The 18107-nt window shown below is 39.8% G+C and overlaps 3 protein-coding genes and 1 long non-coding RNA gene across 5 annotated transcripts; 2 read left to right on the top strand and 2 right to left on the bottom strand.

Annotated features, from left to right (window-relative positions):
- Nucleotides 1-330: 330 nt before the first annotated feature.
- On the top strand, nucleotides 331-7300 carry LOC122772704 (transmembrane 6 superfamily member 1-like). Of its 2 annotated transcripts, none has more exons than XM_044030921.1 (10): nucleotides 331-621; nucleotides 760-863; nucleotides 1860-1957; nucleotides 2052-2155; nucleotides 3289-3371; nucleotides 3579-3691; nucleotides 4220-4324; nucleotides 4431-4523; nucleotides 4616-4735; nucleotides 6687-7300. In XM_044030921.1, exons 1-10 carry the CDS (start codon nucleotides 530-532, stop codon nucleotides 6876-6878), a joined length of 1104 nt encoding a protein of 367 aa, XP_043886856.1. In that variant the 5' UTR covers nucleotides 331-529; the 3' UTR covers nucleotides 6879-7300. The 2 variants fall into 2 exon arrangements, with proteins under 2 accessions (XP_043886856.1, XP_043886855.1); XM_044030920.1 differs by having other exon boundaries at nucleotides 3579-3697.
- On the bottom strand, nucleotides 6558-8607 carry LOC122772708. The gene is made up of 2 exons (XR_006360805.1): nucleotides 8527-8607; nucleotides 6558-6893 (listed from the first exon to the last, which is right to left on the bottom strand). It is a non-coding gene; the product is annotated as an uncharacterized LOC122772708 (long non-coding RNA).
- Nucleotides 7764-12396, top strand: zrsr2 (zinc finger (CCCH type), RNA-binding motif and serine/arginine rich 2). The gene is made up of 11 exons (XM_044030923.1): nucleotides 7764-8044; nucleotides 8606-8685; nucleotides 8786-8867; nucleotides 8982-9090; nucleotides 9417-9503; nucleotides 9969-10007; nucleotides 10239-10369; nucleotides 10497-10710; nucleotides 10942-10997; nucleotides 11213-11322; nucleotides 11397-12396. Exons 1-11 carry the CDS (start codon nucleotides 8004-8006, stop codon nucleotides 12305-12307), a joined length of 1860 nt encoding a protein of 619 aa, XP_043886858.1. The 5' UTR covers nucleotides 7764-8003; the 3' UTR covers nucleotides 12308-12396.
- Nucleotides 12397-12407: 11 nt separating this feature from the next.
- LOC122772705 (AP-1 complex subunit sigma-2) lies at nucleotides 12408-17695 on the bottom strand. Its single transcript, XM_044030922.1, has 5 exons — nucleotides 17546-17695; nucleotides 16405-16583; nucleotides 16026-16134; nucleotides 15775-15912; nucleotides 12408-14707 (listed from the first exon to the last, which is right to left on the bottom strand). Exons 2-5 carry the CDS (start codon nucleotides 16581-16583, stop codon nucleotides 14660-14662), a joined length of 474 nt encoding a protein of 157 aa, XP_043886857.1. The 5' UTR covers nucleotides 17546-17695; the 3' UTR covers nucleotides 12408-14659.
- Between the last annotated feature and the right edge of the window lie 412 nt (nucleotides 17696-18107).

Raw genomic sequence — 18107 nt, 5'->3', positions numbered from 1 at the left:
ATGGTTTTAGGGTTAGGGTAATAACTGTATTGAGGTAAGGTTAAAGGTTGGACATTAACTGGTTATGTGCCGTCCGTGAGTATTTGATTTGTGGCCTCTTTAGGACCTTTCTCGCACTAACCTTGTCATTTGTCAGGACCAGTATTCCACATGAATTCCACCTGAACCTGGTCATAATGAGGCAGAAACAGATTTCTGAAGAACGTTTTTGAATTTAGGCTAGGTTAATGGTTTAGAATTAACTGGTTATGTTTGTTGGTGTGCGCGTGTGTGTGTGAATCAGAGGGAGAGGGAGGGAGGGAGATAGAGAGATAGAGAGATAGAGAGAGAGAGAGAGAGAGCAGCAGTCAGACCATGAGCCAGCATGCTGCTTCTGCTGTGTCGCTGACAAGTCTGCACCTTGTTCACATCGACAGTTAAACTTTGGATAACATTTTACTTTTCTTTTTTTTTTCAAATATGACATAACATTATTTTTTTGTGATTATATCATTTTTAATCCGTTGGAAACCATCAATCTAAAAAAGCAATGAGCGCGTCTTCAGGAACAGGAGTGTTCGTGTTCTCGTTGATGTCCATACCCATTTGTTATCTGTCCAACTCCTTCATCCACAACAGCAGGTGAGTCGGAATGAGCTAACTCCTCATCCATTTTTCATTTTTTTAGCCCTTAAATTAATAAATATTGTGGAAACTAATCATACTTTTTGATCAGATTTTCTATTTTAAATATATAAACGTCTCCTACATTACATTCAGTGCTGATGCTTTGCTCTTCGCTGGATGCACGTCACTCCTCATCCTGGCGGTTTCAACCCGTTTCATGATTAAGAAGAAAGCTCCAGTAGATCCTCTGTTCTATGGTAGGAATTCACATTTCTCTGCATTTGTCTGTACTTGTCTGTCTGCTGTTAAATATGTTTATGTGGATATCTTATGTATGACTGTTTCCTGCAGCAACAAGTCATCTTATCTTTAGGGCTGCAAATACATGATGTAGATAGTCAGAAAATGTGTCAGTGTTTCCTAAAACTCAAATTAATGACGTTCTCAAATGTTACTGTTTATTTGTTATACGGAGCAAAGGAACAAGAAAATATTTACATTAGAGGACTCAACAACCCAAAACAACCCACTGATAAATAGATTATCACAATAGTTAGATTTAATAGATTAATAATGGATTAATCATTGCAGATCTACTTATGTTATCTTAAATTATCTTATCTGCGGTGACCAAATTATTTTAAAAAAATGTATCACTTATTGTTACATCATATTTTTATTAGCACACTGTCCATCTCAGACTGGAATTTGGAGGACTAAAAGTATCTGACCAGAAAAAGTTGAAGTCACTTTTTTATAATGTAACTTAAGTAAAAGTCTTAAAGTATGTGACATTTACTGTAACTTAAGTATCAAAAGTAATTTTCTGATATAAAATGTACTTAAGTTTTAGAAGTAAAAGTATTAAAAAAGTGAGGAGTTAGTAGTGAGCCATGGTAGCTCAGTGGTAGGGTGAGTTATCTTTTAATTGGAAAGTTGTGGGTTCAATTCCTGGCTCTACTAGTCCACACTGTATATATCCTTGAGCCAAACACTTAACCCCATGTTGAAGCATGTGAATGGGTGAAAACTATAGTGTAAAGCAGTTCATCAAGACTAGAAACTCTCTATATAAATACAGACCATTACCAACTCTTCTTCCTCTGATTTTATTTGGTAGTAGTGAGTAACAAAGTTAGTTAGAGGAAACGTTGTGGAATAAAAGAAAAGTACAGATATGTAAATTGTGTACTTAAGTGTAGTATTATATTACAACACTGAAATAATCTCGACGTGTGCATCTATCTGTGCAGTGTACGCTGTGTTTGCGTTCCTCAGCGTGGTCAACCTGATCATCGGGCTGGAGCAGGACAACATCATCGATGGATTTGTGACGTTTTACCTCAAAGAGGCAAGTGTTTTTGTGTCACGTGTCATGTTTGTTGTGAGTGACCCACAGCCTCCTCTTTAAACACTTTTACTGATTAAATGACGCTGTGTTTCAGGCAGATCCACATATTAACACGGCACACGGACACATGATCTCGTACTGGGACGGCTGTGTGCACTATCTCATGTATCTGCTCATGATTGCTGCCATTACTTGGGGGTGAGTCCAGAATTATTCACCACAACTACCACAGTTTCCGTGATTCATTTCTATACAATAGTATTTACTAAAGGTCCAGTGCGTAAAATCTAGGTGAAAATAATTTCCATTCATTGTCTACCACTTTATTCTCCACATGAGGATCGCGAGGCCGCAGGAGCCAATCCCTGCTGACATAGGGCAAAAGGCGGGTAAACCCTGGACAGGTTTCCAGGCCATTGCAGGGCAAAACACAGAGAGTCAAACAACCATTCACTCTCACACCTACAGTCAGTCTTTTACTGTCCAATTAACCTCTGCATATGTTTGTACTGTGGGAGGAAACCGGAGAACCTGGAGAAAACCCACACCACACGGGAAACACATGGCAAACTCCACACAGAAAAAGCCCTCAGTTGAAACAGGGTGCGAACCCAGGCCTTTTATTTTTGCTGTGAGGCAACATCACTAGCCACTATGTTGCCATGTGGCCCTGAAAGTGTTTTCATTTGGCAGAAATTCAATTCAGTTTTAAATGAGTGTACAATCACCTGATTTCATAGATCCATGGTTCTCTGAGGAGCTGAGGAGTTTTGACCGGAGTGTGTAGAAAATGAAATAAATAAATGAAATAATAATAATTATAGTCACCATATCGCCTGCTCCATCTTAATCTAATTTCACTATAACCGTGTGTGAAGTATATGTGAGGAAGAGGAGGATGATGAGAGAGCAAATGATCTTATTGTCTGTAGCTGACTTTGCACCACGGTATTTTAACATTAGTGATCATGGCGTTACTTCAAGAGCTCAATATTTTCTCAGGTGGTACTTGGTATAAAAAGATTGAGTACTTGGTATATAAAGATTATTGTTTTGTCAATGGACAAATTAAACATTCTTTGAGTTTTGATTAAAACTGAAAGTTCTCCAACACTCTTGAAAGAGAAGAGTGAGGTGAGGAATATTCAGTTACAACCTGCAACTTCCCCAAAAAGAAAAATGTTGCTAAATTTTACACACTGTACCTTTTTAAGTTGAACTTCCTCATCCTATTAGGTAACTGAAGTTCAAGCTTTTACAGTATATTTGTCTTTGAACGTGTGATGTATTCATGTGGCTTTGACAATGGCAGTGTTGCATGGTTTGCACAGGGACAGTTACCGAGCCATTGGACTCTACTGGATGGGATCCTTTCTCATGCGTGCCATAGTCTACATTCTTGGGAATGCTGTGGGTGAGTACACTAAAAATAATGGGTGATGGGATGATTTTAGATGACATATTATGTAGGGTCGCCCATGTGATCTCTCTCCCCCCCTGCACACTCCCTCTGAGAATCACGATGGTTCACACTGCTCTTTTTTCTAGCAGCAAAATGTTTTGGTCTGTTTTTTTTTCCCCCACAGTAAAGTTCAACCTTGTTCTATTCTTGCGTTCACAGGGAAATATGGGACCCATGTTAGTCCTCTCTTTTTCCTCCACATGCTGTATATCTTGGTGGCTGTGTGGGCCTGTTTCCGCGTCTTCAGTCAGCCACAATCACAAGATGTTCAGGTGAATGTAAGTCACGATCAAGTTTTTTTTTTTTTTATGGTAATCGTCCTAAATAGACATGGGTCATTGAAAGGTGCTTGAATTTTGTGCAAGGAAGAAGTAAAGTTGATATTTAGGTAAATGTCTCCCTTGCCACCCACTGTTTTATGCCCTGCATTACTTGATGTAAATAGACTAGGCCTACGCACGACAGACGTCCAGTCATAATTCATTTGGGCTGCTCTGGAATCATGGTGGTTTTATGTACACATGATGCTTATGTTAAACTTTTTTAATAGCAGTTTTATTTTCAAACATACATAGAATGTCTGCTTATAAACAATCTGTCCCCTTTAACTCAATATTTCCAGTGGATTACATGATGATGAATCTCTTTGGCTGTGCTTTAGATTCTGAACAGTCAAGAACTACAAGCTCATCTGCAGGTGTAGTGTCTTTGTCATGCACCTGTCACTGTGCGGCAGAGCTGGGATGAAGCTGTTAGAGAGCCCAATTTGAACATCTCACTCCTTGCTTTACTTCTGTCAGAGCATCCAGGAGGCCCAAAGACAGAGTTTACTCGACAGACCTCTGGACTTACTCTTTGTCCTGTACCTCATCCCTGCTTTGGCTTTCAGCACCTTCAGAGGCCTGGTAAGAAACCCTCAGATGATCTACTGCTCTACACACACACACACACACACACACACACACAGAGTCATTTGACATCTCTCCTTTAGGCATCTCTGTTTTTGTTCAGGTTGTTCTGGACTGTTCCAGCAAATACTGTCAAGACTACACACAGATGTATGAGCCTTACCTGAAAGATCCCTCAGCCTACCCTAAGATCCAAGTAACTCTGTGACATTAAACAAACCAAAAGTTCACCCTCACACTGGAATGAAACAAATCAGTGGAGCAGAAATCTGTGTTCTTGTGTGTCAGATGCTGGCGAGTATGCTGTACTCTGGCCCATACTACATCATTACGCTCTACGGGCTGTTGGTCCCAGGATGTGAGTGGATGACCGACCTCACGCTTGTACACTCAGGAGCACTGGCACAGGTACTGCTATAGACCCACAGGTCACTTTATTAGGTACACTCAATCACTCACTCACTCATCTTCTACCGCTTTCTCCTCCACTTGGGTGCTGGTGCCATTCCCAGCAGGGCGATAGGCTGGGTACATCAAGTACCAAGTCCATCACAGGGCCACATAGAGGCAAATAAGCATTCACTCTTACTCTCCCACCTATGGTACAGCCAATCTTTTACTGTCCAATTAACCTCTGCATACTTTTGTACTGTGGGAGGAAACTGGAGAATACCCACACACACAGGGAGAACATGAAAACTTTTATTAGGTGCATATTACACCTAATAAAGTGGCAGTTGTTGGACCCAGTGTGTTCTTCTGCTGCTGCTGTAGTCCATCTGCTTCAAGGTTTTCATTTATTGTGAAAATATTCACATTTAAGTAGCTGAAAAATAAGAGAACTTGTTTTAATTAAAGAAAAAAACACTCAAACCGATTAATCGGTTATCAACATTGTCGATTGTTGATGTTAGTTTCGTGATTGATTAATAATCAAACAATCCTTGCAGCCCTGAGGAAAACCTATGATTGATGTAGTCTTTAATCTATTCATCTCCATTTCTATGGAATAATTGCTGTGGTCACCAGGCCTTTTACGGGGTTTCATCTTCTAGAAAAGTACTGTGCAAAACATCGACACAGTTATTTCAGGTAGATTAGATAGATCGATGCACCTTCCAAACTTTCTCCTCTGAAGCGGTTGCATATGTGGTCTGTTGAGGTCTCTTCTCTCTGTGTCGTCAAACACCGGCAGCACATATGAGATCTGTTTACACATGAAGGTGGAAGCTCTGCAGAGTGGTGGGAACAGCTAAGTGCCAAACACAAAGCAGCCATTGTGTTCCTGAGCTGCAGCATGTGGCCTCGCTCGCCGGCAGACGCTGACTTCAGACCAGGAGGAACGGTGGTATTCGTGTAAATGTCAGCTGTTCAGAGTCAGCTGGTTATAAATAGGAACGTTGATGCTCTAACAGGTGTGTGGTTGCTAAGAGACACTTCATGTGTCTCTTTTCAGTGTTTTTCTTCGAATTGGTAAAGGTCGAATGTTGGAAATATTTAAGGATGAACAGAACGGAATTTGGTTTTATATTTGATGTTTCCCTTGTGTTTTCTTTTATTCTTTCATCTGTATGACGTGTTAAAGTTAAACTTTGCAAATTATTTGACATAATAAGAAGCATCCAGAGAATGTCCTTTTAATCTCACAGCCTCTCAAACATGATCTCATTAGACCAGAATACAAAAGTGGCTCCATGACACAATGCATTTTAAATTAGGGACGTGATGATTCTAGAAACAGGCAAATATTAATTACACATGCACAATACACACTTGTGGATCAGTGGTAGATTCAAACGGAAGGTTGAGGTTTTAATGATTTATTTGTTAAATATAGAGCAAAGAAACCAGAAAATATTCACATTTTAGAAGAACACTTGATTTGTGGGTTGTTTTTTTAAAGGTGTGTTTGTTTGTGTATGTATATTTAAATATGTAAATAGAAATGTTGGTTTATTATTCTAAGCCTTTCTACTTTTGTACTTTTGCACTACAATTTTTGTTCTATTTCTATTTGATTGTGTTGTATTTTTATTCTCTGTCCTTTAACTGCTGCAACATGTGAATTTCCCCAGTGTGGGATCAATAAAGTCCAATCTAATTTAATTTAATGTATCTTTTTATGGCTATGACCATATTTTAAATGCTAGTGTGTGTTAAGGAGGATATAAGTGCTGACAAAAAAAGATATTCCACCAATGTGCGTCATAAAATAGGACAGAACATTTCATTACAGTATGTGAAAGTAATAAGAAAGTGCTTTAATGTTGTTGTCTGTGTTCATATATTAGTAGTATTTTTTTTTATACTAACTGAAACATTTATTAGCCACTGCTGTCATTTTGTGTCGAATCCACAGGCCCAGTTCTCTCACATCGGCGCGTCGCTGCACACTCGGACGCCGTTCTCCTACAGAGTGCCTGCTGACAACCAGCTGCTCTTCTTGTTGATCAATGTCCTGTACGCTCTGGTGCCTCAGGCTCTGTGCTACCGCTGCTGCAACAGGCCTGTCTTTTTCCTCAGGCCAACGCCGGAGAAGAAAAGTGATTGACTGGTTGAGTGTCAGCTAGGGAGAGGAAAGCAGAAAGTAAGAGAGATAGAAAAAAGAAAGAATGCCAGGGATGTGGAGGATTTGAATGAAAGACTGAACTGCTAGAGTGTTCTGCTTCTGTTATTGGCAGTTGCTATTTTTGGAAACATTGTCCCCTCATATAAATATAGTGGGGGCTAAGTGGACAGTATTGGAAAATGGACAAAAATACTCAGGTGTTGGCAAAGATGCTGTCATCTGTCATCATTTGTTTTGTTGATTACTTTCAAAATAAAAGCACCAACAATAATGATGCAGTGTCAGGGCACAGATAATAGACCAGGTTATGGGTTTGAAACTACCTGACATTACTTATTGTTCTTATATTTTCTTAAAGGTTTTGGTTCCAAAACCTGGTTTGTCAAATAAAGAAATAATTCAAATGTCTTTGCGTCTCATTTATACAATAGTTATGTACAAAGACAGATTTTTAACCAATATTTGTCACTGTATTCATCACACATTAGTGAACTAGAGATGGCACTAATCTGCCCTGTCAGTTCATTTCCAATGGAAACTAATGAAATTATGCATATTCATGACCTTGTGATGTATGAATCATTGACATCGGTTGTTGGTGTCAAGTCCATGGTCTAGACCAGAGGTCTCAAACTGTGGTATGTGTACCATCAGTGGTATGCGAGCTTCCTCTGGTGGTAAATCAGAAATACTGCATGGGGATATCATAATAATAATAATAATAATGATGATAATACATTTTATTTATATGCCTTTCAGGACAGTAAAAAATGCAAAAGTCAAATAAAATACAAGAAACAACATCACAAAAGCTCAAATTGTTGCATACAAGTCGGTTGAACCGGAAGTATTTTTCGTGAACTCTACCCCTTTCCGCTGACAAACAAAATATTATCAGACTGAGCTAACTCACGTTTAACACAGTCACTCTAGAGGCTAGAGTATCTTGTTCTAACAGCACTTTGGCGAATTAATCTACTTCTAGTGTACTAAAATTTTGTTTGCGATCAGTGAGGATTTAGAACCTACAGTTTGCCCGAAATTATTATTAATGTTCGAAGAGAAACAAACGTGGTCGTGTTAGCTCGCTAGCTAACATTAGCAGTGATGGCAGAGCCCGCTCCACCGATGTCAGTGCCTGTGCAAAGGTTTGTTTTTCTGTTTCTCTGTCGTTGTTAAGCAGATTGCACGTTTAAAACAGATGGATTACAGCATTAGTATCTGTAAAATAATTAAATATTACTTTAGACACTTCCGCTGAAGGAGCGGTGTTGCGGGTCAACCAAGTCCACAGCGATGGATATGCACACAGTACAATAAAAGTTGTCTTGTCTCAGGACGTTGACGTTACTTACATTATCACCGGTAGTACGATATTTACATTGTGTTGAATAAGCAGCCATTCATTCAGATTAGTTGTTTACATGAGTTACTGTTCAAATATTCCATTCATGTTGCTGTGTACAAACTTCAGAGCATCATTTGATTATGACAAGGCTAAGTCAACGCAGAAAGTGTAAATGTCCACATAATATAGCTAAATATCTGAATAGTGCATGGAAGTTGATCTGACATATTTCTGGTTAAGGTGATCATCAGAAAATGCTGTTTAATGTGGCAGTTTTTCTACCTTTGTCTTGGCGTAGTAAAAGTCTGAATCTTGCAGTCAATGTGGTCAGACTGTAAACTCTCATCTCTTTTCATCATAGTCGAAAGCAACATCGAGCTGCAAAGAGGAAGGAGAAAAGAAAACGGAAACGTCAAGCTGTTGCCCAAGCCAGTGAATGTGGTACTGTGTTGCAGCATCTGTTAAACTGATTGTGATATGAAATGTGATGATCATCTATCACCATTTGCCAGATGAATACCAACATTTCCCTATGTTGTAGGATTAAAAAATGGAGGAAGCTCTACACCTGAAGAAGGACTTGGTGATGGAGATGAGGAGAATGATTTGGCTGAGGAGGAAAGGCAAGTCACCCCTAATGTCACTGCTCTCATGCAGCTACACATTTAGTGATTAAACGGCACAGGAACCTTGATCACACGATTTTATTTATCTATGTTGTGTCTGTGTTTTCTTAGACTGCGGCTACATGACGAGTGGCTGGAAAGGGAGAGGATTGCTCAGGAGGAGTTCAGGCTGAAGTTTGAGAAGGAGGAGGCTGCAAGGAAGAGAAAAGAGGACGAGGAGGTACAGTTTGTATACATCACATATACACTTATTGAAGATATTACTTCCGAAACAGGAGTTCAGGTTGTCATGTCTTGATTTTATAAAGCTTTATTATGAAAGCATGCACTATGTTTTCAGTGGGAAAGAACAACACAAATAATTTGTTGATCTTACAGGGCTTTTTCATGTAGGCTTTTTTTCTCTTTAAATAGACTTTTATTTCATCAGCTCCTCCGTGGGGCTGGTCACTTTGGTTGTTGCGCCTCTTTGACCAATAACTCAAAATAAAATTATAATATGCTGACACATAAACTCACTATTTTATATTTGGTTTTTTTCCACAGCGGTTGATAAAGGAGGAATGGGAGGCTCAGCAGAGGAGAGAGCAAGAAGAAAAAGAGCAGAAACAGCAGGAGAAACGAGACAAAGAGGTGAAACTGGCCCTTGGAGGATAGAAAAAAAAGAAACATATCCTCTTCTACTTAAGCATGAGAATATATATTGTGCGCTTACAAGCGAAGATCTACATTATTCCTTTGGTTGAAACGTGTCTTGCCAGTGGGGAGTTATCATTTGTGAAATGTGTATTTGCTTTATGTGTGGTTCTTTTAAAAACTTTTCCTTGACTGAGTGGTACAAGGAACCATCCTATTCCTTAAGTAACCGTTACAGGACCTGCAGCCATCACAGCAAGGATGTATCTTTTACTTTGTGTGATTAAAAAAAAAACCTGTGAAATTCCTCTGCCATAGTTCAAAAATGTCCCTGTTAAATGCGATTTTATGTTTTGTGTCTACGAGTTCACGTGAACGTGGTCTTAACCCACAGAAACAGACATGCTGCAGAATGTTGACCTGTGCACATTTTCACCAGCCGTGTCTTTACACCATTTGTAGGAGGCTGTTCAGAAAATGTTGGACGAAGCTGAAACTCAGGTACAGACACTCATGTGGTTTTATTATTTATGCGGGTGACAGCCATCTTGGAACAAATAAAGGAAATGAGAAATTCCAAACATAATTGGAATGCACCGTAAACATGACAGCAGTAACTAACTACTTATGACCACTGCTGGACAAGAATGGACAATGCTTGCACATCTCCTTCTAGTTTAAAGTCAAAACTATCTAGTATAAATGTTGTTATTGTTTGTGTTCTCACTTTAGCTTGAAGAAGGCCGACCATGGATGAATCCTGAGGCTCCAGTGAAGGAAAAAACTGAAAACTTTGGAACGGAGCGCGACGTAGCCAACTGTCCGTTCTTCCTCAAGACTGGAGCGTGTCGATTTGGAGACAGGTGCTTCTTTTAACTGATTTGCTGTGTTTTTTTTATTCATAATATGCTTTTTGAATGGTGTTTGAATGCATGTCCAGATAACTTTCCATAACAAATCTTTATCATCTGTTTCCTCTGGTGTTTCCAGATGTTCTCGGAAGCACGTGTATCCCACAGCCAGCCCAACCCTGATGATCCGCGGCATGTTTACAACGTTCGGCTTGGAGGAGTCGTGCCGTGACGATTATGACATCGATGCCTATTTGGAGCACAGCGAGGAAGACCTGCACGAGTCTTTCCTCGAGTTCTACCAAGATGTCCTGCCAGAGTTTAGGAGTGTCGGCAAGGTGATTCAGTTCAAGGTAAGATGAGATCTCGACAAGCTGATGGATCTTTGTATTTTGAAATGATCAGATTTAGAACCAGTCAGGATAAAATTGAAGTTGATATAAAGTCTGAATAAGTTGCTTTATAGACTTCTGTCAAAGTCACAAATTCTGTTAAATTTGAAGTGAATCAACCAACATATATGAAATAATAACTGTACATTGTTTTATGTTATTAAACGTGTATATTTTCTTTATTTTTTTTAGGTCAGCTGTAATCATGAGCCACACCTGAGAGGAAATGTTTACGTTCAGTTTGACACGTAAGTCATCTCACAATCTGTGTTGGACTCTGAACAATTGCCCATACTAATATTGTGGCTATAACCTATAATTTGTAAGTTATCTAGCTTAATTTCTGCCCCTTTCTTCTACTGTAGCAGCAGAAAATGTTCTTGAAAATGAGTTTAAGAAAAGAGTAGGAACCCTGACCAGGTCTGAATGGACATTAAAATGTCTTGTCCTCCTATCTGTGTAGAGAGGAGCAGTGTAAAGACGCTTTCATCAGATTTAATGGGAGGTGGTACGCAGGCCGGCAGCTTCACTGTGAGATATGTCCTGTCACACGATGGAAGAATGCTATATGTGGTGAGTAATGTTTGTCCAAAAATGTTTTTTTGCAGCAAAGATGTAAGGTGTTTACTGTCTTGTTTGCGCCTCAGGGTTGTTTGACAGACGGACGTGCCCCAAAGGGAAGCACTGCAACTTCCTTCACGTGTTCCGAAACCCTGACAATGAATTCCGGGACGCTGACCGGGACCTACACTTGTCACCGGACCGCAGCGTCAGGGGAAGTCGCAGAGACGGAGCGTTCTCGGAGCGATACGGAGACCGATCGTGGAGACAGCGTCACAGCAGCAGAAGCCCACCGGGATCAGAGAGATCTCACAGCAGACGAGAGGATGACCGGAGGAGGAGCAGGAGTCGAGAGAGGAGAGGCTCTCTCTGGGAGAGGGAGGAGAGATGGTCGTCTAGATCCAGACACAGTGACAGGAGGAAAGACAGGAACCTGGGCAGAGACAGAGTGCGGAGCAGGAGTCGAGACAGATTGCGGAGCAGGAGTCGAGACAGAGAGCGGAGCAGGAGTCGAGACAGAGAGCGGAGCAGGAGTCGAGACAGAGAGCAGAGGCACAGGAGTAGAGACAAAGACAGGGAGTCCAAGTGTAGTGACGATCGAGACAGAGATGAAGTTGATCGCAGAGAATCGAGAAAACGGTCAAGGAGCACAAGTACAGAGAGGGAAAATAGACAAGAGAAAAGTAAAGAATTAAGCCCCAAAATACCAGAGAAAAGCAGCAAACACTCCCGCCACAAACGTTCGAAAAAGAATAAGAAAAAGAGCAAGAAGAAGCATAAGAAGAAAAACCATCTGTCGGAAGCATCCGCTTCATCAGGAGAATCAGACAAGGAGTCAGAGGAAGAGACCAAGAATTGTCCTCCCAGTGGACAGACAAACGAAACAGAGCTTATCGCTAAGAACGGTGATGTAGATGTGAACGTTGATACAGATTCAGTCCCGACTGAACAACCGATAACTAAAATACTAACAAGTCAGCCAGAAACTGCGACATAGTGTTAATGCACATATGAATATTTTGCTTTGAAATCTGTGGCACCACGATTGTTGTTCCCCAAGAGTAAAAACAAAAAAAGCAAAGAAAAAGATCCACTCGTTTTCCTTTTTAAATACATTTATTTGTTATTGTCTTTCAAATGTAAGAAGACAGAAATGTCAGCAGACATGTTGGCAGTGTTCAATACAAAAGGAACTGATTTATTTTTTGCACAAATCAAAGATGAATATTGAACAATTGTTCATAAATGCTCAACAGAAACGTGTTTTTTTTTTAAAAGAGTGCAGAGTGAAGAGTTCGTAGCTTAGTCAAAAGTGGTGAATATGAATGATGTACCCTGATATGTGCAGTTCATCCTCTTGTGTTCCTGTTCCACAAACTCAGGATACACCCACCTTTTAATGGACTGTAATTATTACATAATACTGATAATAATCTGGCCAAATCAACTCCACATCCCTTTTTTTCCATCAAACATCCTGCAATCCCTTTTGTTCTGCCATGTTCGCCTTCAGTACACCTTTAAGAAGGTAAAACACAGTGTTCTTTGGTCATATGTTAAGTCTTTAAGCCAAAGTGTCATAATACACAAAAAGCATCTCTTTTATTTGGATCACTATGCAATTTCTGACCTGCGACTACAGGAGACGTATCCTACTCCAATGTCTTTGACAGAAAAATAAAACGTAAATCACCTTTGACACCAATTACACACAAACTGCTGTTTAGAAAAAGGGTAAAAAAAAAAAAGAAGTAATTAAATTGTTAATTTCTGGAGAGGAATCAAAACAAACATTTATGAACCTGATTTTTTTGTGTTTAATTTCAATGAATTGCTGAAGTGAATGTAACCATGTAGAAGTGATTGTAACAGTGTCAGTGTTTCTCATAACAGAAGCCACAAATAGTAACAGTGATTGAGCCACAGAGCTGAGCAGTAGATCTTTGAAACAAAACCCACTTAATACTGTTTTTAACTCGTACATTCGCACATAGCTTCACTCCAGGTATCAGTATCGGGACTGAAAAATGGGAATGGGGCATCCCTAATTTGATTGATTGGTTAATTCCCAAATAAACCAATCAACAATGGTTAATATGTAAATAGTGCAATTGCACAAATGGCAAGAAAAGAGGATGTGAGGGTTTGTATACATCTTATCACCAAAAGGTCAATACCAATGTAGATTATACGATGTAAACTATGCTTAGAAAGTACATTTTCTTCATAAGACAACGTCCTGTAAACTTTCAATCTGTGAATGAAACCTGTGTTCTTTCAGGCTTTTATTTTGAAGTATAGTCTAGCCCTGCTCCAGCACACCTCAGATCAACAGCTCGGGCAACATCTAAAACATGCAGGACAGTGTTCCCTGAGGACCAGGGTTGGGAAACACTGGTCTAATAGACACAGAGGAAGGTAGAAGCAGTGTTTTATGACATGCAACGCTCCAGAGGCTAAAATTCAGCTCCTGGCTGAATATCTGGTTTGACTTCTTTCTTATTACGTGTAAATATTTCATAAATTATAACACAGGAATGTCTGTGCTGTGTTTAAATCACAACATCATCATCATCATCAGCAGCAGCTTTAAGAGTAAGTGTTAGTCATGCTTGCTTGTCCATGTGATTGTGTGGTTTATTCATTTTATTTTGTCTGTTTTATAACCTTGTAAGCTTGTATGTATTTGTCCTTTAGCTCTTCTGGTGTTTTCCAGAGGAATAGTTTGAATGTTTGAACATAAATAAGAGCTTTTGGAGGGTTACGGTTTTCCTCTGTGCAGAGGGACAGAAACAACATTAAGGTCCCTCCCCTTATCCTCTTATTGGATAAACTGGTGTAGGTAATACTAAATGATCTGGGATTCCTTTTTCACGAGTCTAATGCTTAGCTCTGTGACGTCATGAATACTTGTACATAAGGAAGAACCGACCACAGCTACAGCAGCACCTTTAAACAAATACTTTGAAGCCAAACAAGCACAAACAACGCGTCGATCAGTGATGATGCATGATCTTAATATAAGGCTAAAGATTTTATGTTGTTGCTACATTTCTTTTCTCTCTCTCTGGAGTTTTTAAGATGGTGTCTGCTTATAGCTCAGCAGAATACAGCGAAAGGGAAACTGGCACAATACGGAGACACATCAAAAGAACCACAGTTGGCACCACATTTAAAAAGGGACATTACAGCATAATACAGTACAGAGTAATACAGTACATGGAGGTGGTGATTATATACGTACAACACTGACACAGTGAACGGGAGAAGATGGGGGGAGGGGGGGTAAATTGGTGGAGGTTGCCAGACCTAAGTTGGAAGAAAGAACTTGACGCTGCAGAGTCAAGATTTATGTCAGTCCAATTTCCTCCAAGACGCTCCGTGGTGCCTCGGCCTCCTGCAGATGAAGAAGAGTTAATTTCTTTGTGGTCATACTGTTTTGTTTATTAGTCACACAAACACTGAACACAATGCTATTTAAATCATTTTAAGCTCTTGCTGCATCTGCCCTGAGGCACATTTTTGGTATTATACAGTATGTTTATGCATCTAACTATTTCTGGTGTTAGCATGCTGGTGAGATAATATTGCTGCAACTCTTTTGTCACATATGATCCATTCTTGTTTGTATCGACTGAGGTGTGTGAATGTTTCTGGGTGGGTAAATGTGTAATTGGGCAGGGGGATGTGTTTCTGTAAAGCCCAGATTGATTGATTCATAGATAGATGAAGGTTCATGGCTCAAGAGTGAAAGGGGTGGTGCTGGTAAGGAGCTTCATTAACCCACAACACTTGTTCCTGTTGAAAACCATTAAAAAAAAACATCACTGGCAGTAGCTCAAAATGTAAAACCATGTGCTGTTGTAGGTAGATCTGTTCAACCGGCAGTTAATATCTAATTGAACATGGCCAAGACAACCTGCTGAAGCTCAAACTAAAGAAAAATGATTTGTTGCTGTTGGTGCCTGAGGGGCTGAAACTGCCGACTTACTGGGATTTCACATGGTAGGGTTTACAGAGAACGGTTAAAATAGAAAAAATATCCACTGAGCTCTAGACTAAAATGTGTTATTGATGCCAGAGATCAGAGGAGAATGACCAGTAACTCAATTGACAGGAACAGGAGTTGATCCGGTTACAGGGCCTACTCCATCAGGCTCTAACAACAATAGCGCTTGCGTGCTTTGCTAAAAATAAATCACAGAGTACCGATTCTGTCGACTGAAGATGACAAAAAGCCACGCGGCAACGCAAAAGTGCAGGCTGGCACTTTTTGCTGTAGCTCACTGGCAGTATTTATCATCCAGTGCTGCAGGCTTAAAATAAACACGGTGGCAGGTGCAGATGGTCGAAAGGTAGCTTTAAGAGAAGCTGTGAAACAATTTGTCCCTCATGGATGATAAAGACACCTTGAACCTGTTCACCCGGGTGTCAGGTGGGCTGAACTACGGTATCTGTACGTACCTCCTGCAGCAGGTCAGCCTGCTCGATGGCCTTCAGCACATTCTTCTTTGACGTCTCCTGAGCCTCTCCGCCCAGCAGGAACTCGTCCAAGATAAAGTAGGCCTTCTCAAAGTTGAAGATAATATCCAGCTCACACACCTGTGTAGCCGACAACAACAACACAAACGAAAAGAGAAGCAGATCAGACGAGATACAGCCTTGTTTACTCCCCCCGTCTAAATAAGCACAGGTATGAAATCAGCGAAACTCACGCTGCCAAAATATTTATCCAGCAGCTCCACATATCTGTGGATGATCTCCAAAGTGATCAGCTCGTTGTCCTGATCCTCTACTGCACAGCAGAAATACAGACTTGCATATCTGCAACAAAGATCGATCATTATCAGTGACATCAGCTCACATTCAGAGCATCAATGTTCAATAACATCACAGAGACTTATGTGACCGTATGCAAGTTGTTCATTTGTCATTCCATCTGGTAATGTTTTATATTTTGTTATTGTGTTTTAAATTGTGTTTCTAAAAACCTTATTAGTTTTTAAATGTTTTACACATCTTTGAGCACAATATCTAAAAAAAGAGCAAAACATGCCACAGCTCAACATTCAGCATTTTCTTTAATTTACCTACCTCTTGTACACAATCTTGAGATCCCTCCACTCCAAGAAGCTGCACATCTTGGGTTTCCTAGCCAGTATAGTCTGGACCAGGTCTCTGGAGATCTTCTTCCTCTCCTTATCGGACAGAGGCACATACCATTTCTGCAGCCGCAGCTTTCCCTGACGGCTGAAAAGCAGCATGAACTGCATCTGGGGGAGGAAATTCAGGCCAATGTTATTCTTGGTAAACATTAAATACTTTTTCATGAAAGCAATATTTAACCGCTACATCAAATTAAAACAAATTACACCCCATTAAGGCTGAGTCAGAACTACTAAATAACTAAAACTAATGAACTACTATACTCAATTTAAATTGGCTTTACACATAGACCAATCAAAATATAATGACTGAACTGGAGTCTTTGCAATGTGCTAATAGATTTGTTTCACATTGTGTTTTCAATTCGAAATATTACTTTGAAATTTAATTTGTATTTTTTTTTTATAATCCAAATGACTGTGTACAAAACTTTTACTTCCTCTTTTAGACTTTTGATATCACCTGAGAGACTAAAGTGAAAATAAAAAATGACATGAAATGAAATGACATGACATGTAATGATATTTTGATCTTAGTGATTCATTTATTGTGTGTCACAATGGGGAGCCACATATTTTTTTAAGATCTTATTTAAAATTCCTTATTTTATACTATCAGGATGTCCCCGACCACAGTCAGTGCACGCCCTTTTATGTTTAATAACCTAAAGAATTACAGTAAAACATAATTCTCCAGTCATCGCAATAATATCGCGAACCGTAATTATTTTGGTTAGGATAATCGTGATGAGGAAACTCGTCCCATGCATAGTTCAACGTGACTTATATTCTATCTCAGAATGTTATCATGTTAACGAAAGAAAAGAGAAGACATGTAGACGCATGCATTATTAACCGTGGCTACAAGACCCATCCGTGTCTTCGTAAGTATTAAACCTGAGTTAATTCAATCTCCCGCAGGCGTTTTTCACGTTCCAAAGTTCCATTAGCTTGTGTTAGCTAACCTTGCTACATAGACACATATTAACATCAACAACACATAATTTGTGTAATTTGCGCCTCCTCCTGCGGCGCTTAGCTAGCCACACCGTAAAAGATAAGTTATTTACCTTACACCGGTTCTTCGCTTTAGTCTCTCAGGTGATTTTTAACCCCAGTAAAATCAAGTGATGCACACATAGACCGAGAGGAGCGGACAGTTGTACGTGTGCCTCCGAGGGGTTAGCTTCTCCCCCACCGTAATGCTAACTAGCGTAGCGGATGCTGGTTGCTGATGAGACAACCGATGAGGAGTACAGAGCTGTGATTGGCTAGAAAAGCTCTAGTGAGGGAACGTGATTGGCTGAAGGATTCCGTTATTCGTGACGGTTTTTTTTGACAGATATGGCTGTTGTCGTTTCTCTACGTGTGATTTTCGAAACGAGATTTCTGTAACTTGTTCAAAGATAGAAGAAGTACACCGATATTTGTGTAAAGATAAAGTTCTGCTATGTTGAAAGTACTGCTCATATTTTTTAATACAAAACGTAAATAAGTTTATGTCTTCTTCTAATGATTTCCGGTACACTGAGAAGTGCTGCCCCCCACAGTTAGAAGTTCTTCATCACAGTTACAAATTAATGTACATTTTCTGCTGCTACATTACTGTTTGATTTCAAAGAGGGTGATTCC

Source organism: Solea senegalensis, linkage group LG7 (genome assembly GCF_019176455.1).
Source record: "Solea senegalensis isolate Sse05_10M linkage group LG7, IFAPA_SoseM_1, whole genome shotgun sequence".
Lineage (NCBI taxonomy): Eukaryota > Metazoa > Chordata > Actinopteri > Pleuronectiformes > Soleidae > Solea > Solea senegalensis.
Note: the sequence above shows the minus strand (reverse complement) of the source record. Positions and strands in the feature narration are given on the sequence as shown.

Excerpts from the sequence above, each read along its gene's own strand:
- LOC122772704 (XM_044030920.1), top strand. The coding sequence starts at position 530 with ATGAGCGCGTCTTCAGGAACAGGAGTGTTCGTGTTCTCGTTGATGTCC. Across the intron at positions 622-759 it reads TCCTTCATCCACAACAGCAG|TGCTGATGCTTTGCTCTTCG; the intron begins GTGAGTCGGAAT and ends CATTACATTCAG. Across the intron at positions 3,698-4,219 it reads CACAAGATGTTCAGGTGAAT|AGCATCCAGGAGGCCCAAAG; the intron begins GTAAGTCACGAT and ends TACTTCTGTCAG.
- zrsr2 (XM_044030923.1), top strand. The coding sequence starts at position 8,004 with ATGGCAGAGCCCGCTCCACCGATGTCAGTGCCTGTGCAAAG. Across the intron at positions 8,686-8,785 it reads TGCCCAAGCCAGTGAATGTG|GATTAAAAAATGGAGGAAGC; the intron begins GTACTGTGTTGC and ends CCTATGTTGTAG. Across the intron at positions 11,323-11,396 it reads ATGGAAGAATGCTATATGTG|GGTTGTTTGACAGACGGACG; the intron begins GTGAGTAATGTT and ends TTTGCGCCTCAG.
- LOC122772705 (XM_044030922.1), bottom strand. The coding sequence starts at position 16,583 with ATGCAGTTCATGCTGCTTTTCAGCCGTCAGGGAAAGCTGCGGCTGCAG. Across the intron at positions 16,135-16,404 it reads CTCAAGATTGTGTACAAGAG|ATATGCAAGTCTGTATTTCT; the intron begins GTAGGTAAATTA and ends TCTTTGTTGCAG. Across the intron at positions 14,708-15,774 it reads AGGCTGACCTGCTGCAGGAG|GAGGCCGAGGCACCACGGAG; the intron begins GTACGTACAGAT and ends CTTCATCTGCAG.